This window comes from Nymphaea colorata, chromosome 3 (assembly GCF_008831285.2).
Source record: "Nymphaea colorata isolate Beijing-Zhang1983 chromosome 3, ASM883128v2, whole genome shotgun sequence".
Classification (NCBI taxonomy): Eukaryota; Viridiplantae; Streptophyta; class Magnoliopsida; order Nymphaeales; family Nymphaeaceae; genus Nymphaea; species Nymphaea colorata.
This window is the reverse complement of record NC_045140.1, coordinates 12,030,533-12,047,491: the sequence shown is the minus strand read 5'-3', so window position 1 is coordinate 12,047,491 and position 16,959 is coordinate 12,030,533. Positions and strand designations below refer to the sequence as shown.

General features: G+C 39.2%; 1 protein-coding gene across 4 annotated transcripts in view; it reads right to left on the bottom strand.

The window, feature by feature from the left end:
- Window positions 1-6,347: 6,347 nt before the first annotated feature.
- The window catches only part of LOC116249940 (probable plastidic glucose transporter 1), a 34,696-nt gene continuing 24,084 nt past the window's right edge, over window positions 6,348-16,959 (bottom strand). Inside the window, exons 8-13 of one of the 4 annotated variants that reach the window (XM_031623260.2) lie at window positions 16,551-16,697; window positions 16,392-16,465; window positions 15,039-15,127; window positions 8,358-8,472; window positions 6,791-7,007; window positions 6,348-6,657 (exon numbers count right to left, since the gene is read on the bottom strand). In XM_031623260.2, coding sequence (XP_031479120.1) covers window positions 6,810-7,007; window positions 8,358-8,472; window positions 15,039-15,127; window positions 16,392-16,465; window positions 16,551-16,697 — 623 coding nt within the window. In that variant the 3' untranslated portion in view covers window positions 6,348-6,657; window positions 6,791-6,809. Of the gene's footprint in view, window positions 7,008-8,351; window positions 8,489-12,379; window positions 12,536-15,038; window positions 15,128-16,391; window positions 16,466-16,550; window positions 16,698-16,959 lie in introns of those variants that run through there. The other 3 variants (XM_031623259.2, XM_031623261.2, XM_031623262.2) reach the window with 3 other exon arrangements.

Genomic DNA, 16,959 nt, shown 5'->3' with positions numbered 1-16,959 from the left:
GCAAGAAATTTTGGCCCTCGTTTGCCTTCTTTTGTGGGGTGATTGAATGTCCAGGACTAGTGGGGACAGGCCGCCTTTGTTTTGTTCCTACCGTCGTGTCGAAAATTATGGCCCTCTCTTCTGCACCTTTTTCGTTGGAACAGTTACGTGGTCAGTTTCACTTTGGAAATATTGGCTAGGGCTACGAACTGACCGGGTTGAGGTTGGTATGCCCACAGATCCAGATCCATATTTAATGGAGAAAATGATGACACAGAAATGGACAAGAACTGAACATGGTGAGTAGCTACTGTGGATTTGGTTTCGAGTTAAGCTCCATTTAATCCAACCGTCAGGGGTTGCGACAGCATCAGATCCATTAGATATAAGCACTGAGGGATCCAAATCTAACAGGATAAGCTATCCGAATTTGCAAGAGGTTATGTACGGTAGGTGATTCGGATCAGGAGACAAGTCGGATATAAGTAGGTTCATTATGGTTTTCTGTCTCGATTTGAACCTTCTATGTTCAACTTCGATGTTAATCAGGTGCTTCTGTGTTCATGGAAGCTGACTGCATGAATCCAAATCAAACCCAAATCCTATATGATAAAGGCCCTGCAAATACCAGAATCAGCAGTCATAGGTGGGGGCGGAGCCAATAATTTTTGTTGCAGGGGCCAAACTATAGTTTCAAAATTTTAAGAGGGACCAAAATAGAAATTTTCAAAATTTTGCCGTAGGTTATTCTTTGAGCCAGCTCGGAAAACTCATATACTCTTTAGCTGGTTGGTTTCAACTCGGTTCTTTTAAAAGTTGTTTGGCAGTAGGAACATATTGTAAATGTTCCACGAATTTACCCCAAGAACTTGGGCATATTCATGAGATACTAAAACAAGTGTTCTACAAAGGCGGCCCAATCTTTGAGGTAAATACATGCAACACTCACAAAGTGTTGCTGTTGTCAGATGACCCTATTAAAATCAACTATCTCAGGTTGGAATCAATCCGACCACGTTAGTCCCCGTCCTGGCAAACCAGATCTTGTCTAAACCTGGCCCATACCTAAGCCTAAATCATGCCTAGTCAGATTCTTAGTACGAGCTTTGAATATATTTAAATGATTAGGCCATTAACGTTAAGCTTCACGTGTGCATCCAGATAGGATGATGGATCTAGCTAGATCGAATTTGCTTAAGATAATTAAAATCTTATTTAAGTGTTTGTTGTTAAAGCAAATGAGCAGTGGAATCTGAGTTCCGTGTGCTTTATTCTCGGCCCTGGTCACCTTCACAGTACAGTTCACGTTTAATTATATATTAAATCCCCAGATCTAGCTCGTGCAAGATCTAGGGAGCGTCCAAAACGTATTCTGTGTCAGTTCTATTATTAGCAAATAGGCTTATAAACAAATTCTCTCATGATCATAGACTTGGGATCGCAATAGACTAATAATTTGGAGGGATAGAGATATCTTTAGCATTTTATTATTCAACTGTCCCACGATAGAACACGGTGCAATATTTCCATCATAACATGCTGCCAATTGCACGAAAACAAGAAAATCCTGTCGCTTGAAAAATGATGAATTTCAAACTCAATCAGTTTAAGTTTACAAACTAAATAATAATTTTCAATAAACCAAAATTATAAAATTTACATAAAATAAGAAAATGTTAAAATGTTTTTCAAAGCACTTACAGATGAACGCATGGCATTCTTGAATCAGCCGCCAATGAAACGAATCAGTTTGCCATAGATTCGATCCTGATCGATCTGCTGAGTTCTGGACACATGAACAAAGGAGAAAACTGGTTGTTCCTGCTTTGCACATTCCAAAAAGGGAATCAAACATACCCTGGTGGACAATAGGGACGTAGCATTGTACACATTCTCCTTTCAAACACATCTAAAAAACCTTAGAGGCAATCCAAGTGAGAGAGAGCAAGAGGGGTACTCCTGAAGAGGCCGAAGTCACTCTCCATGTCTCTCTACTATATGGAGGACCAAGGTTGCTTCCCAACATGGGTAGGAAACGAGAAATGATGTGTGGTGGTGGTTGAAGTTTTGAAAGTTTGTAAATGTTTACATGGTACTCTTACTGTGGAGAAAATGCAGCAGACACTAAATTTTTTGTCCTTTTTCCCCTCCCAACCTCTACTGTAGATTGGCAAGTTCTTCCTTCTCTTTCCAAGTTCAGAATTGAAATCAAATACTGATTTTAGGTGCCTCACAAATTTACCAATGAGAAGATCAACTTCATATATTTATGAGGTCACCTGCCAAGTTTGGTTGGGGATCAGATGAATAATGGACAAGCCCCACCACACTCACTTGACAAGAACAGCCAATGCCATGTCCTCTGCAGACGGTTGGTGCAACCAGAGAGAAGGTCATAACGGCTTATGTACCACACTGACATTATATATTAAATTACATACGAACTATATTTTTCCACTACCCAAAGAAGGAAATCGGACCGGAAGCTCCTCCTCTTCTTATCTTGTTTTTACTCGTTCTATTCCAAATTCCATATGCTTCTTGCAGCCCTCATAATTAAAATCCATAGGAGGTTCATAACTTCCGTTTGGCTGTGCACATGCACGGCCAGTTAGGACAAATGAATCGGCATTTAAAATCTCTGCAAAGGCAATAAATCTAATGTTTGTTGAAATATGGATGTAGCTCAGTGAAGCGTGAGCTGTGATTTGGGTAGCCCTTCCCATAAATCTAGATCTGCCTTGCATATTTTTTGTTGACGTGATGCATGGCAGTTATATATGTTGGTAATCTTGTACAAGCATTTTTTATTCGAATAAGTTCAGAGAGACACTTGGCGTTTTGTTATTTCTTTAGTATAGACCTGTTATTCCAAGGAAATATAAAACTAATGCCTTTAAATCATCTCTACCGTGCCGCTTTGATGGTCTCACTGTATTTGTTGTTCAATGTTAGTTCTTCTCACCACTATTCACGAATTACCTGTAGTTAGTGATTAGCAACGTCCTTTTCTTTTTCCTGGATTCGAGTCTGCTGCTTTAGGATCCTATCCTGGGTGAAGAGAGGAAGAACAACCTGAGAAGCCAAAGCCACCCATGCTTTCGGGTTTCAAAGCTTGTTTTGGGACGAGGATAGCTATGATATGCTTTTCCACACGCTGCCGTTTTGTTGCCTGCGCTTTTCCATTGTGAAGCTTCCGCAGACCGCACAGCCCTATTAACCACTTTAAGGATTTTGGGGTCCATGAAAAAGTCAGGGTTGATGACATTCATGCATGGATAAACATTGGATGACAAAGCATTCATTATCTTGTCTGTTGACTTAAGAGGTTCAAATCGATTCCCTCTTTTATCTGCTTGATATCATTGTAGCTCCGTTTTGAAGCTTGTTTCCGGATGCTTGTTGCTCCAATGCCAGTAGCAGTTTTTATTTATTTTTTATTTTTAAATCATTTTAAGATATTTTAAATTTCTAAAATAATAGAATAAAAAATAGAACGATACATGCATACACGTACGATACGTATTGACCTATATATTGTATTGGTGAATGAGCTGATATGGTGCCAGAATAGTTTTATGCAACAACGACTGATACGTTGTATTGGTCAATGAACCGATATAGCTACGACATTGTTTATATATATATATATATATGTCTCACATATTCAAGTGAGTGTAAATCATCTTAAAGTGAACAAGTAGCTGCTGTCAATTTATCATAGCCCTCAAAAAGAAAAATCTTTCAATTGGATTCTAACAAGATCCGCTTTTTACTCATTTTGAAAAATACAAAAATATTATTAAAAAGAAAAAACATGAAAGCATTTAGGCTAAGGAGAAGGATTTTGATTTTCTAATTAAATTGGCCAAGAGCTGTTCAGCCTTGGGCAACCAAACTGTTAGAAATATCTGTCTTTCCTGTCATTATAGATCTATATTGACTCACCGCAGCTCATTTAAACCGATTATAGTCTATAATCGGATTTATAGTCATTTTTTCTTTCTTAATATAATAATTTGTTAAAAAATGAGAATAAGAATATGAAAGACTAACAAAAACAGCTATTGTAATGATCTCTCCTCAAGCTTTCTAACCAAATAGTAGATTTTCATGTTCCCAATATATTGAAGAAAAAAGTACAAAAATCGGACACAGGAATGATCAATGCCCAATTTTTAAAAAAAAACTACAAATGATGTCGATCCTGATCGATTTCCCGATCAAAGTCCATTGTCACAAAAAACGTGTACGTGTATTACACAATACACGACAAAGAAAAAGACATGTATAATACGACAAAGTTGTACATCTCCAAAATAAAACGAGAAAATCTCGGTAAATTTTTAAATTAAAACATTTAATAAATCCTAAAAATTATAAAAATAAAAATCATAAAAAATACGAAAAAAACGCAAACAAACGTGTATAATATGCATTTTATTCACGTTTTTATTATTATGGCTATTTTTTTTAAAAAACGTGTCTTTTTAACGTTTAATACACCTGAGACATTTTTTGAAGTATTATACGCATCTTTTTACAAAAATGTCCTACCAAAGCAACCTGACAAAGCATCTTTTTTGAAGTATTAGACAAATTGCTAAAACTCAAACGCTAAATGTCCTACCAAAGCAACCTGACAAAATCAGCGGAAACACTAACACCCTGTTTCGTTGGAGGAAAAAAGGAAGAAAACAACAATCAATCCTTTGTTTGGTTGATTAATTAAAAAAAATGAAAAAGAAAGGAAAACAAAAAGTTTGTTTGGTCGCAAAGGAAAGAAAATGAAAGGGAGGGAAAGAAAAGAGAGTTCTAGTGTAAATCTAATCCCATTAAAATTGAAAGGATTAAGAAGGAAAAGAAAAGTATATCTCTTTTTACAAAGAAAGGAAATGGATGGAAAGGAAAAAGAGCACTAGCTTAAATCAAATCCATTGAAAATTGAAAGGATTTGAAAAGAAAGGAAAAGTCTATCCCTTTTTACTGTGTAATACCATTTCCACTCGCTTATCCCTTTTTACTGTGTAATACCATTTCCACTCGCTCGCAGAAAATATATCAATCAACCCTTTTTACTGTGTATACCATTTCCACTCCCTCGCAGAAAATATATCAATCAACATTATGTGACACTTTCTCTCCATCCTCGCCACTGTTCAATACTCCGACGGGTGTCAAGCCTGTCTCCCTCTTCTTTTACAACGGCCCCTTTACCAAAACCAAGTTTTTGTCGTTTTTATGTCATTCAATTAGTGTACCTGAAAAATTGTTTGATTGATATAAATTTTTATCATATTTATTACTATAGAATGAAATGTTTAGTGTGAGTAGGGTTCTTTTCTTATTGAATCATAAAATCAAATTAAAAATATTTTTATTTAAATAATAAATTTTTGAATGTTAAGGGTATTATTGTAAAGTATTAAAAAAATCTATCATTTCTTTTTATTTTTATCCAAACAAGCTTTATAATCACCTCTTTTCTTTTCTTTTCATTCCACTCCATTCATTTTTCATTCTTTTTCCTTCCTTTTCATTTTCTTTCATTTTCATCCCTCCCTTTCCTTCTATTTCCCTCCATCCAAACAAAACGTAAAAAAAAAGCTAAAAAGTTAGTGTTAAAAAAAGCTAAAAAGTTAGTGTTCGACATGAACGTGTCGTGAATCTCTTCCACAGGCAGATTATGGTTAAAGAGAGAAAGGGAGAGAGATGGATTAAAGAGGAATAGCACTGCATCAGCCATGGCCAACACAGACCATTCGCCATATATATATATATATATATATATATATATATATATATAGAAAGAAAGAGAGAATGCTAGAAAAAGAGGGCGAGCTGGAGACTCACTTAAGATGCTCAATGCCGGAAAGGAAGAGGGAAAGTGCCGGAGCCGGGAGAAGAGGGAGAGAAACTACGTTTGCATCAAGAGAAAGGGAGTGGGACGAGAGAAAGCTCGAGCCCTATCTGTCCTCACACCAGGGAACGGTTCGGGCTTTTATCACCCTCGTTTTGCGTACAGCCTGATGCGCATGTACCATGTCCAATGTTTGAGTCAGCTAAGCAGAAACAAAACACGTCTATTCTGATCTGCAGTGTTCTAATGCAATCAAACGAGCTCTAAGGGGACGTTTGGCAAGAGAAATATTAACATAGTATCCATAGATTATTTCATGGATCTGTCTCAAAGAATAGGGCAAGTTCATGAAACACTAGCACTCATTGCTCTGTAGATCTGCCCTAATCTTTAGAACAAATGTATGGGACATTGTTAGCATTCCTATTGTCAAACACCCCTTGAGTCCCATGATCCGAGTCATCTCAGACAATTCCTGATTCAACTCACCTTGCATGCCATCTATGTCTAAAACAAGGAAAGCACTTAATAATGTAGCTTCCAATGTAACAATTGTTTTGACCAATAGATGAAACAGAAAACCACTAAAAGAGAGCGCCTTCGCTACCAGAGCAAAAAAGGGAAGACCAACAAAAACATTCACCTCCACATGCATGAGTGTTAGACAAGAATCTAATTATAAGAAGCCCCCATTTTTCTAGAGATGCATTGAGGACAAAAACTCTCGCTCAAAATAAATTTACATGTAAAGGGTATCTCAAGCTATCTCAATCGTTACCATGAATCTTACACGTGCTTCTACGACATGAACTTCCCCGCTATAATAGATGCCTCCAAAGAAAAAAATATTTCTCATCAGAAGCAACTATGTGCCTTGAACAGAGTTTCATATATACATAATGCATCATAACTTGCAACAAAAACAAGAAATGCTTGCAACCATAAAACCACCTGTATAAACTGATCCGTGTTATTCATCTCTGGGCGAAAGGTTTGCCTTCAAAGATAATTCGATTTCTTCCAGAGACCGGCCTTTAGTTTCAATAATGAAAACCTTGGAAAATAATGCTGCCGCAACAGAAACAGCTCCAAAGCTAGCATATACAGGACCGATTCCAAACTTCTCAACCATGTCTAGGAAGAACAGGCCAACAATAAAGTTGCAGACCTGAAAAATCATATTTTTTCCTTTGAGAGGACACAATGACAAATTTTGAAGCAGGACAGCCGAACTTTAGATCAACGGTACATGTGTGAATAAAATCCTTGAGGTAGGGAAATTATAGCTTATAGATCTATAGGCTTATAGCTCTGTCTCCTAAGCCTAGCCACAAAAAAACAACTGTCGGCTCCAACTAAAACAGAAAAGAACAAAAAGTAACTTCACGTACGACCAGAAATTGAACAAGGAGATAGAACCTATCTATTCCACCTTGGCCTAGTCACTAATGAAATAGGATCCGTATTTGCCAACTAGTAGTGATTAGTTTGCTCCTGCCCATATGCAGGGTTCATTTCTAAGATTCTGAAGGAGCACATCTCTCTCTGGAGAAGGGCTGATCTGCTGCAACCAGAAGCAGAAAATAATGTGAGGATGCAAGGCAGGCTCCCAGCCTCCACTTCATGCTCCATCCCCTGCCCCTCTCCTCCCAAAACCTCCTTCTTCCACTTCTGTTTCTTCTCTTTCTTTTTCCTTTTTCTTTTTCTTTTTACTTCTCCTCGCTTTGTCTTGCTCCCAGTTCTTTCCTGTCCTTTTTTCTGTTCATTCATTACCTTCTTTGTCCAGCACTCAGCCAACCGCTTTATGCCCTGTTGCATTTAGCCCGCACAGAAATCAAGTGCTTAGCTTCATTTTAATTTCATAGCACGTGCTAAATGTATTTCCTTTAACAAGATTTCCTCTTTTTTCAGTCCTGACGAGCCAGCTAGAGGTTTTGACTGCATAGATGCTCACCATCCACATCTTCCTCTTCTTATAAGCCTCATCTTTATATTAAACCCAGTTTCCTCAAATAAGGATCAAGTTGTTCAACTTTTATAGAAACACTAGAGCTGGATGCTAGGAGAAGCTATTCACAGTTTTCTCCCATGTATGTCACGAGAGGATGTTACCTGAATTGTATAAGAAAGCTAGTTTATTTTGCAACACAAGGGCATGACTTGTCAAAAACTTGTCTGCGATTGAAGTACTTTTATTCCACTAATAAAGGGGGACTTACTTAAGGTGAGATTTCTTAAACTAGAAAACTTCCAGCCTCACTGATTAGGCTGGTTATTTGTTGCTTTCTGTTTCCCTTTATCATCAGTCATCTTTTCTTCCCTTATCTTTTCCTTCGTAAACTTACACACAAAAATGTCAAAGTATATTGATGAGATGAATATGTTAGAAAAGTTACACTTAGATCTTCATAAAGATGGCAAATTCCTATAAGAGTATCTTCAAACTCCAAACCATATTTTATAATCTAAAGAAAACAACAATTTGACAAAGAGGTTATCTAATCTTAAGAGAGCATACCCAATGGACAGAGAAACTGAAAGCCATTGTTTTGCCTCGTGTTCTGTTGCTGCTTAATTCTGGTATTATAAGACCAGTAACTGGGCCTGCTCCAAGGGCGAATGTGAAGACGTACCTAGCCAAATATCGTGCTGAGGTCAGCAAGACAGCATCAGAGATCAGCGAACAAACTTACTTCATGGAAAAAAAAAAGAAGTTGAAGAAACAGAAAGTAATGACATGTGTCTAGCAGAAGCTTTACCATTACTCAAGCATCATAGCAACCCATATATCTGAAAGGACTGACCGTACTTTTCCATCATGGCTATTGATAGAAAACAAGAAGATTTTCAGAAACCTTCAAGGGCATATATACATTTTTGTCACGCTATCACTTGTCTTGGCTCGTAGGTCTTTTAGATACAAACCAAGGTTGGATACAAGGCAGGTTGAGATCTGCTATACCAAGCACCAAGCTCAGTTTTGGACTGCATCTTTACAATTATGGACGTGCTTAACATCAATTTTATGCCAATGGTAAAAGGATAAAAGTAGAACTGCACCAAAACCAATGAACAAAACAAAGATTCATCATCATGGCTCAACCCGTAAAAAGAGAAGGACTCGTCATCTAAATAGCCTAACCCATCCAATGCTGCTTTGTCAAACCATGAGTGGGAACAACTAGCCTATATCCCTGTTGTCAGACATGCACTTAGAAACATGGAGAAAGGAATTAAAAAAAAAAAAAGAAACAAACTATCGTCAAAGTCATCTGATTTTTCTACTGAAAATCTAAGTCCTTCATGCCAATCAGAACTCTGTCAACCACTATTCAGCGTCTTCTTGACCATTACAGAAAAAGAACGGGATTATTGAGCTGAATGTTTCAGGTAGATTCTTATCCAATTCTCCAGAAATATAAATTGCTGGTACTTATTGTAGAAACGGTAAAAGCAAGTAGAACGATGAACACACACGGATGTAACGTGAAAAACCCCTCAACTAGAGGGAAAAAACCACGGGTGAGGAGGATTGGTGCCCACTAGCCACCAGACACTCTCTCTCATAAACTTTCATTAACTTCACGAAATTAAGGTTTACACGGTTAAGTAGGGCCATAGCAGTAACACACTGGATCGGGTCCAGACCCAGACCCGGATAGGTGACCCAAATACACTATATGTCAACACTCCCCCTCAAGTTGGGCATACATATCAAACATGCCCAACTTGAATACATTTCTCTCAAACTGAGTCAAAGGTAAGGCTTTCGTCAAAACATCAACAGTTTGGTCTTTAGACTTCATATATGGTAGAATCAGCTTCCTGGCATCAATCCTCTCCCGAATGAAGTGGCGGTCAATCTCGACATGTTTCATTCGGTCATGTAACACAGGGTTGACCAGATTTATTGCAAACTTGTTATCACAGTATATCTTCATAGGTCCTTCAATCTTTATACCAATATCATTCAACAACACTTTAAACCATAGTGGTTCTGATACTCTCATAGTAACAGCCCTATATTCAGCTTCTGCACTTGAGCGAGAACAAACTTCTTGTCTCTTGCTCCTTCAAACAACAAGATTTCCCCCCAAGTAGACACAGTACCCTGAAGTGGATCTTCTAGTATCAGCACAACCTGCCCAGTCAGCATCAGAATACCCTTCGATCTCAATAAGTACTTCTTTCACATATAGGAGCCCCTTGCCTGGATTTCCTTTCAAGTAACACAAAATCCTGTCAACTGCCTTCAGGTGAACATCAGTTGGAGCATGCATGAACTGACTCATCACATTAACAGGAAAGGTAATATTTAGTCTAGTCAGAGTGAGATAGATCAATCTTCCAACCAGACGTTGATACCTCCCCTTAGACTCTTCACACAAAGGTTCTACATCCTTAATACTGATTTTGTGTCCAGCATCCAGAGGAGTAGAAGTCGGTCTACACCCTAGTTTTTTTGTCTCCTTCAGTAAATCCAAGGTATATTTCCTTTGATTTAACACAAGGGTCGTACCTGATCTAGCAATTTCAATACCAAGAAAGTATCTTAGTTTGCCAAGGTCCTTGAGATCAAATTCAGCAGCCAATAAACCCTTTAACTTTAATCTTGTTATCTCATCTTCATCATCACCTATAATAATCATATCATCAACATAGACTAACAACAAAAGAGTAACCTTACCCTCCTTCCTCTTTACAAACAGAGTATGGTCTCCGTTTCCATGATTGTAGCAATGTCGTATCATTACACATCTAAGACGCTCAAACCATGCCCGAGGAGACTGCTTGAGCCCATACATAGCCTTCTTCAATTTATAGCATTTTCCCGGTTTCTCATATCCTGGGGGCATACACATATATACTTCTTCTTCAAGTTCTCCGTTGAGAAAAGCATTTTTAACATCAAGTTGGTACATCTTCCACTCTTTCAACACTGCTAAATAAATAATAACTCTAACAGTCTTCATCTTCGCAACAGGAGCAAACGTCTCCAAGTAGTCAATCCTATATTTCTGAATAAACCCTTTGGCAACCAGGTGAGCTTTGTACCTCCCAACTGGTTTGTACTTAATGGTGTAGACCCACTTGGATCCAACCAGATGGGCCGCTTCAGGGATCTCTACCACTTCCCATGTCTGATTTCTGCTCAAAGCTTCTATCTCTTCTTACATAGCATGAGTCCACTTAGGATCACTTTGACCCTCGGTAACAGTCCTGAGAATCACAGCCAGAGAAAGAGATGATACAAAACATTTGTAATCCTTGCTCAGTTTAGAATATGACACAAAGTTACCAATAGGGTGTTGAGTACATGACCTAACACCCTTTCTCAGGGCAATTGGAAGCTCCTAATTTTCAGTTTCTGTTTGAATATCTTCCTCAACAGGTTTCTTCTGAGCACGACTTGGGTCATCCAGGGAAAAAGTAGGATTGAGATTAGGAGTAGAATTCTCACAATAAGTCACCTTATCTATACGAACTCTTCGCCTCGAGTACACCTGCCCAAACAAGCGATTACATTCCTCTTCCGTCCCAGTGGAACACACTTCATTCCTCTCATGTTCAAGCACCTCAACAACCGGTGGACTCTCTTCCCGCTTGAACTCCAAGAAATTTGTAAATTGAATTTCCTGACTCGGAGAATACTCTTTCTTTGACATAGACTTCTCCCCCTGAAGAGGATTCTCACCGAAATAAGAGACATGTTCCAAGAATGTGACATCCTTGGTAACGTAAACACGACCAGTGATAGGATCAAGACATTTATATCCCTTTTGAGTAGGAGAATACCCAACAAATATTCCCTTGATTGACCTTGGATCAAGTTTTTTGACATTAGGGGTTGTGATCATAAATGAAGCAAACACACCCAAAGACACGAGGGAGAAGGTGAAAGGGTTGATGATTCCCTAAAAGCATAGAGTGGAGAGTCCGCTATTTAACACACGACTAGGCATGCGGTTAATCAAGTATGCACTAGTAAGAACCGCATCTCCCCAATAATGTTTGGGAAGATTCGTTTGAAACAAGAAGGCTCTGGTGACATTAAACAACTGACAATTTTTCCTCTCAGCAACCCCATTTTGAGGAGGGGTATAGCTACAAGATGTCTCATGAACAATCCCCCTTTTTCGAAGGAAATCCTCAACAGCTTGACACATACTCACGAGCGTTATCAGACCGAAAGGTCTTAACAGAACCACCATATTCGTTCTCCACAAGAAGAATAAAAGCCTCTCTGACATGAGGCACTTCACTACGATCTTTCAACAGGTAAACAAAGGTATTTCTTGAGTAAACATCAATAAATGTTATAAAATACTGAAAACCACAATGGGTATGAATTCTCGAAGGCCCCCACACATCAAAATGGATCAAGGAAAAAACTTCATTAGCACGACTATTGGAAACAGGGTATGAAGCCCTAACATGTTTAGCAAACTGACAGACATCACAAGATAACATAGATATGTCCAAACTAGAACATAACTCAAGAAATAACTATTTCAAAATTTGAAAAGGGAGATGTCCAAGGCATTCATGCCAATACAAAAATAACTGAAGACAATCTTCTCTCTTCTTCTCGGTCCTGCTAACTGTTGTCGTAAGAGCATTGGCCACACGGATGAGAAGTTGATATAAGCCTTCAGACACCAAACCAATCTCAATCTTCTTCCCTATCACCAAGTCCTGCAAAACACAACGATTTGCAGAGAATATGAGTTCACAATTCAACTCCTTAGTAATCTTACAGACAGAGAATAAATTCAAGTGAAGATGAGGAACATGTAGAGCACCATGCACTAAAAATTTCTTTAACAAAGAAAGACTCTCTTTCCCTGCCACAGAGGTAAAGGAACCATCGGCAAAAGAAACACGTTCCTTGCCAGAAGATAACTTATACACATGAAAGAGCTTAGGATTGCCAGTCATGTGATGGGTGGCACCACTGGCAACTTCCATACAAGAATTGCCTTTTTCACCAGAAATAGCCAAAGCATGGTTAACCTTCACATCATCTGACACTTCGGCCTGACCAGCATCAATCTGACTTAGATAAGCACGGAGATCACGAATCTGTTCAGCTGAGATGGAGGCTTTCCCTCCACTAGAGTTAGTAGCATCAGAAGTAGATTTTTTCCCACTAGAAGGTTTCCCTCGACTATTCTTCTTTTCTAGATGGAGGTCCCAACAAAAATCCATTGTGTGACCAGTCTTCTTGCAGTGAGTGCACTTGTGAGGAGGTCGGGCAGCTGCTACAGGACCACGGCTAACAAGGGCAGACCTCTCATTGTACGAGATGTGATCCCCCTTTTTCTCCGTAATAACAAGGCGTCGTTGCTCTTCAGCCTCCACACGAGAGCAAACCTCTTCAATACTAGGTAGTATGTCAGAATTAAGGATTTGACTCCTTATGCCTTCAAAGTCATCATTCAACCCTGCTAAAAATAAGAATACCCTATTCTCCCATTCTTTAGCTAAATGACGCACCTGATCTTGAGGACAATCCCAAGTGTCATCAGAATAGTAGTCGAGTTCCTCCCACTTAGACTTCAAGGCATCATAGATACACATGAACAATTTTCTTCTTTTGGCCATACATCTGCTCAAGTATAACCCACATATCCCTCGCAGTCCTCTTGCGAAGAATAAGAGGTTGAATTTCGGGGGACACAGAGTTGACAAGCCAAGTCTTAACTTGGTTGTCCTCAAGAAACCATGTGTCTCAAGCAACATTCGTCTCAACCGGTTCAATCTTCCTTCCGTTTACATAAGCAATTCTACCTCGACCTGCGATCCCCATAGTAATCGTGGCAGACCATTGAAGATAATTCTCCTTGGTAAGACGAATGGTCGTAACCTGAACGGGAACATTTTCCATCCTAGAAGCCCCAAAGTCAGCCTTATCAACATTGACAGTAGAGGAAGAAGATTATGCCATGATCACCCTTCACAAGAATAAAAAAGACAGCAGAGAAAGAAAGCAAGGCGATGGCAGGCTCCTTCGACAGGGCTAGGGGGAGCTGGGACACTGTCACAGGAAGCCGAGATAACACAACACTACTGACGTTCTATAAGAGAAAGCCCAGGCAACGACAAAGGACACACGGATGCAGGGCAAGCTGGGCGACGATGAAGCAGGACGATGGCGAGCGCTCAGTGACAGCAGAGCAGGGCAACGGCGAGTGTTGGGCAATGGCAAAGCAGGGCGACGTTGGGCGATACTAAAGCAACAGTTAAGAGGAGAGAGAGCAGCGGTACCTCAAGCGACCGCAAGAAAGCAAAGAGACGCTGAAAACAGCACCGTGCGAGCCAGCGTCGGGCGAGCTAGGAAGTCTGAAGCAGGGAGACGGCACCCTATGGACGGCAGCTTAGAGGAGACGGGCGACAGAGATGGGCGACAGGAAGCCAACCAGCGTCAGGCGATGCGTCGGGTGAGAAGGGAGGTTGGAACTCCATGGCAGACAGGAGTCGACGGCACAGGATGGAAACACCAAAGGTTGAGAGTGTCGGGCGATGCCAAGGACAATGGAACAAAAGCTAGACGATGGCGTTGGGCTGGTAGGCTTCAGGCGACGGGAAAAAGGCAACGGCCATGACCCTTCACCGGAACTCCGCGGTGACAAAGAGGGGAGACAGAGGATCTTCACCCAAACAGCGATAAGGGATCCTCTGTCCAATCTGAACAGTAACGATGCAATCCTTCCTCCAACTTGGGCACGGTAGAAAAGTTAGAACCAACCTGGCTCTGATACCATATAGAAACGGTAAAAGCGAGTAGAACGATGAACATACACGGATGTAACATGAAAAACCCCTCAACTAAAGGGAAAAAACCACGGGTGAGGAAGACTGGTGCCCAATAGCCACCAAACACTCTCTCTCATAAACTTTCATTAACTTCACGAAATTAGGGTTTACATGGGTTAAGTAGGGCCATAGCAGTAACACACTGGATCGGGTCCAGACCCAGACCCGGATAGGTGACCCAAATACACCATATGTCAACACTTATCATAAGCTTCACCTAGATGTTGTCACAGAAGAGAAACATGTTAACTTCTAAGTAAATAGCCAGCCCTTCATGTATCTACATCACAGTAAATATCAAATACAAAACAAGGAAACAAAAATAAATATTTATTACTTATTTGCTCATTATGCAAAAAGGATAAGAATGAAAAGCACATACATGACAGTCCCCAGAATAGATAATGTGTGAGACAACTGGTCATCAACTGGAAAGTCCACTGCAAAAACTATAAGAAACATTGCAGCAGCCTGCAAGAAGAATCAGATGCAGAAATCTTAAAGAGCTTGCTGACAGAGAACTGGCAGTAAGATAAGTCAACTAAACATTCAGCAATAGAGATGTGAGATCAAGAAAATGGAAGCAATTTCGGCAGAAAGTGACAGTGCCTATTAGAAAACGCACCGATTTGCACCAAAAGAAAAGGATTTATAAATATCAATCTAATGATGGAAACAAACACGAATATAAACCAATAATAAGATACAGATTATATCTGCATGAACAGAGTTAAGTTTCTCAAGTTCCTGCATAACCGACTGTAAATGTGACAAGAAAAAGGTAAAATCCCTTCAGGGGTTTGGCAGTTTCCGTTAGAGGGACATGGGCCCAAATGATGAAATGAACTGAGAGAGTAGTCTCAAAAATTGAAAAACTCTGAGCATTTATGTTACTCTCATATGTCAAAATTTCTAAAAGGAGATAGTTTTACATTGTCAAGCAAAGTTCCTTAAGCCCCCATCATTCAGAGCCAAATCATGCTTCACAGTCTAGAGATGTAAGCTTCCAAGCAAAAAGGGCCTAAAAAACATCAAAAGCAACCACAGCAAAACAGGTCATTTGAATTGATCCATCTTTTTCCACAACTCCACTAGCTGTATGACATAAAAAAAAAAACTATCAGAGTATTTTATGCAGCTTTAGGCGTGCAGTTTCTGGTTGCTTAATCTTGTAGAAAACTCTGTTAGTGCCTCAACGGTGAGATTGATCAAGTTGTTTTAACATCTAGTCCTATTTATGTAGACGGTCCTGAGCAGACTAAAGGCAATATAATATATAATAAACAAAATTTAGCAGCCATAGTACCAGGTACTAAAGCAGGATATCAACCTTAAGTCCCTAACCTGTTAAGATTAAGCACCCAAACATGTGTATATGCATAAACAGTAAACCAGAACCTTTAATTTATTATGTTCTTCATCTTGCAAGCTTAACCCAAAGAAAACATAACATCCGATTAATTAAGTATGTTGAAGATAATCACACGTGAAAGGTTGATGCACAAAGGGTAATGACAAAATCTATGTGACAGCCCTTATGCACATGTATTACACTTAGAGAAGCAAAGATAAGGTCCTATTCATTAAACAAACACATTTGTCAGTCAACTTATCTCAAAATGACTATCAACAAACAATGCAAAGATTTGAGAGAGTAAAATAATTTCTTGCAGCTTTCAACATATATATCTAATTCTCTATCAATATAGTCCATTTCAACAATCGCTTCACATACCATTCCCAGGTAGCTACCAATAATAAGATTTTGCCTCCCTTGTTTGTCCATCAAGTATAGAGCAAAAAGTGCCCCTGAAATGATTGCCACAAACTAAACTGAAATCTAAGTTACACACACAATAATACACGTACATATGCATATATGCCTGCATCTCACCTGCAAAGTTCGTCAAACCAACAAGAAGGCTTGCTAAAGCATTGTTGGTAATGCCAACATCATGAAAAGTCAAGGATGAAAAATATAGGACCCCATTAATGCCTGCAAATTGTTGAAGCACAAAAAGCATGCCTCCAATGAAAGCAACTGCAAACAATGTGAAGGAAAGCAAAATCAGTTAACAAAGCAATATTTCTGATCCAAAATGGTCTTACCATCTAAAAGTCCAAAGGACATTTATTAAAATAAGTTGTAATCTCGCAGAATCGAATAGAAAATAAATGAGCACACAATTCTTTTGAGAGTTCTGATTCTGCATAAAGAATACTTGGCCACTAAGTATACACATGCATGTGAAACAACAAATATGCATGCATGTGCATAGTGAATGCATGCACTCACGTGCAGG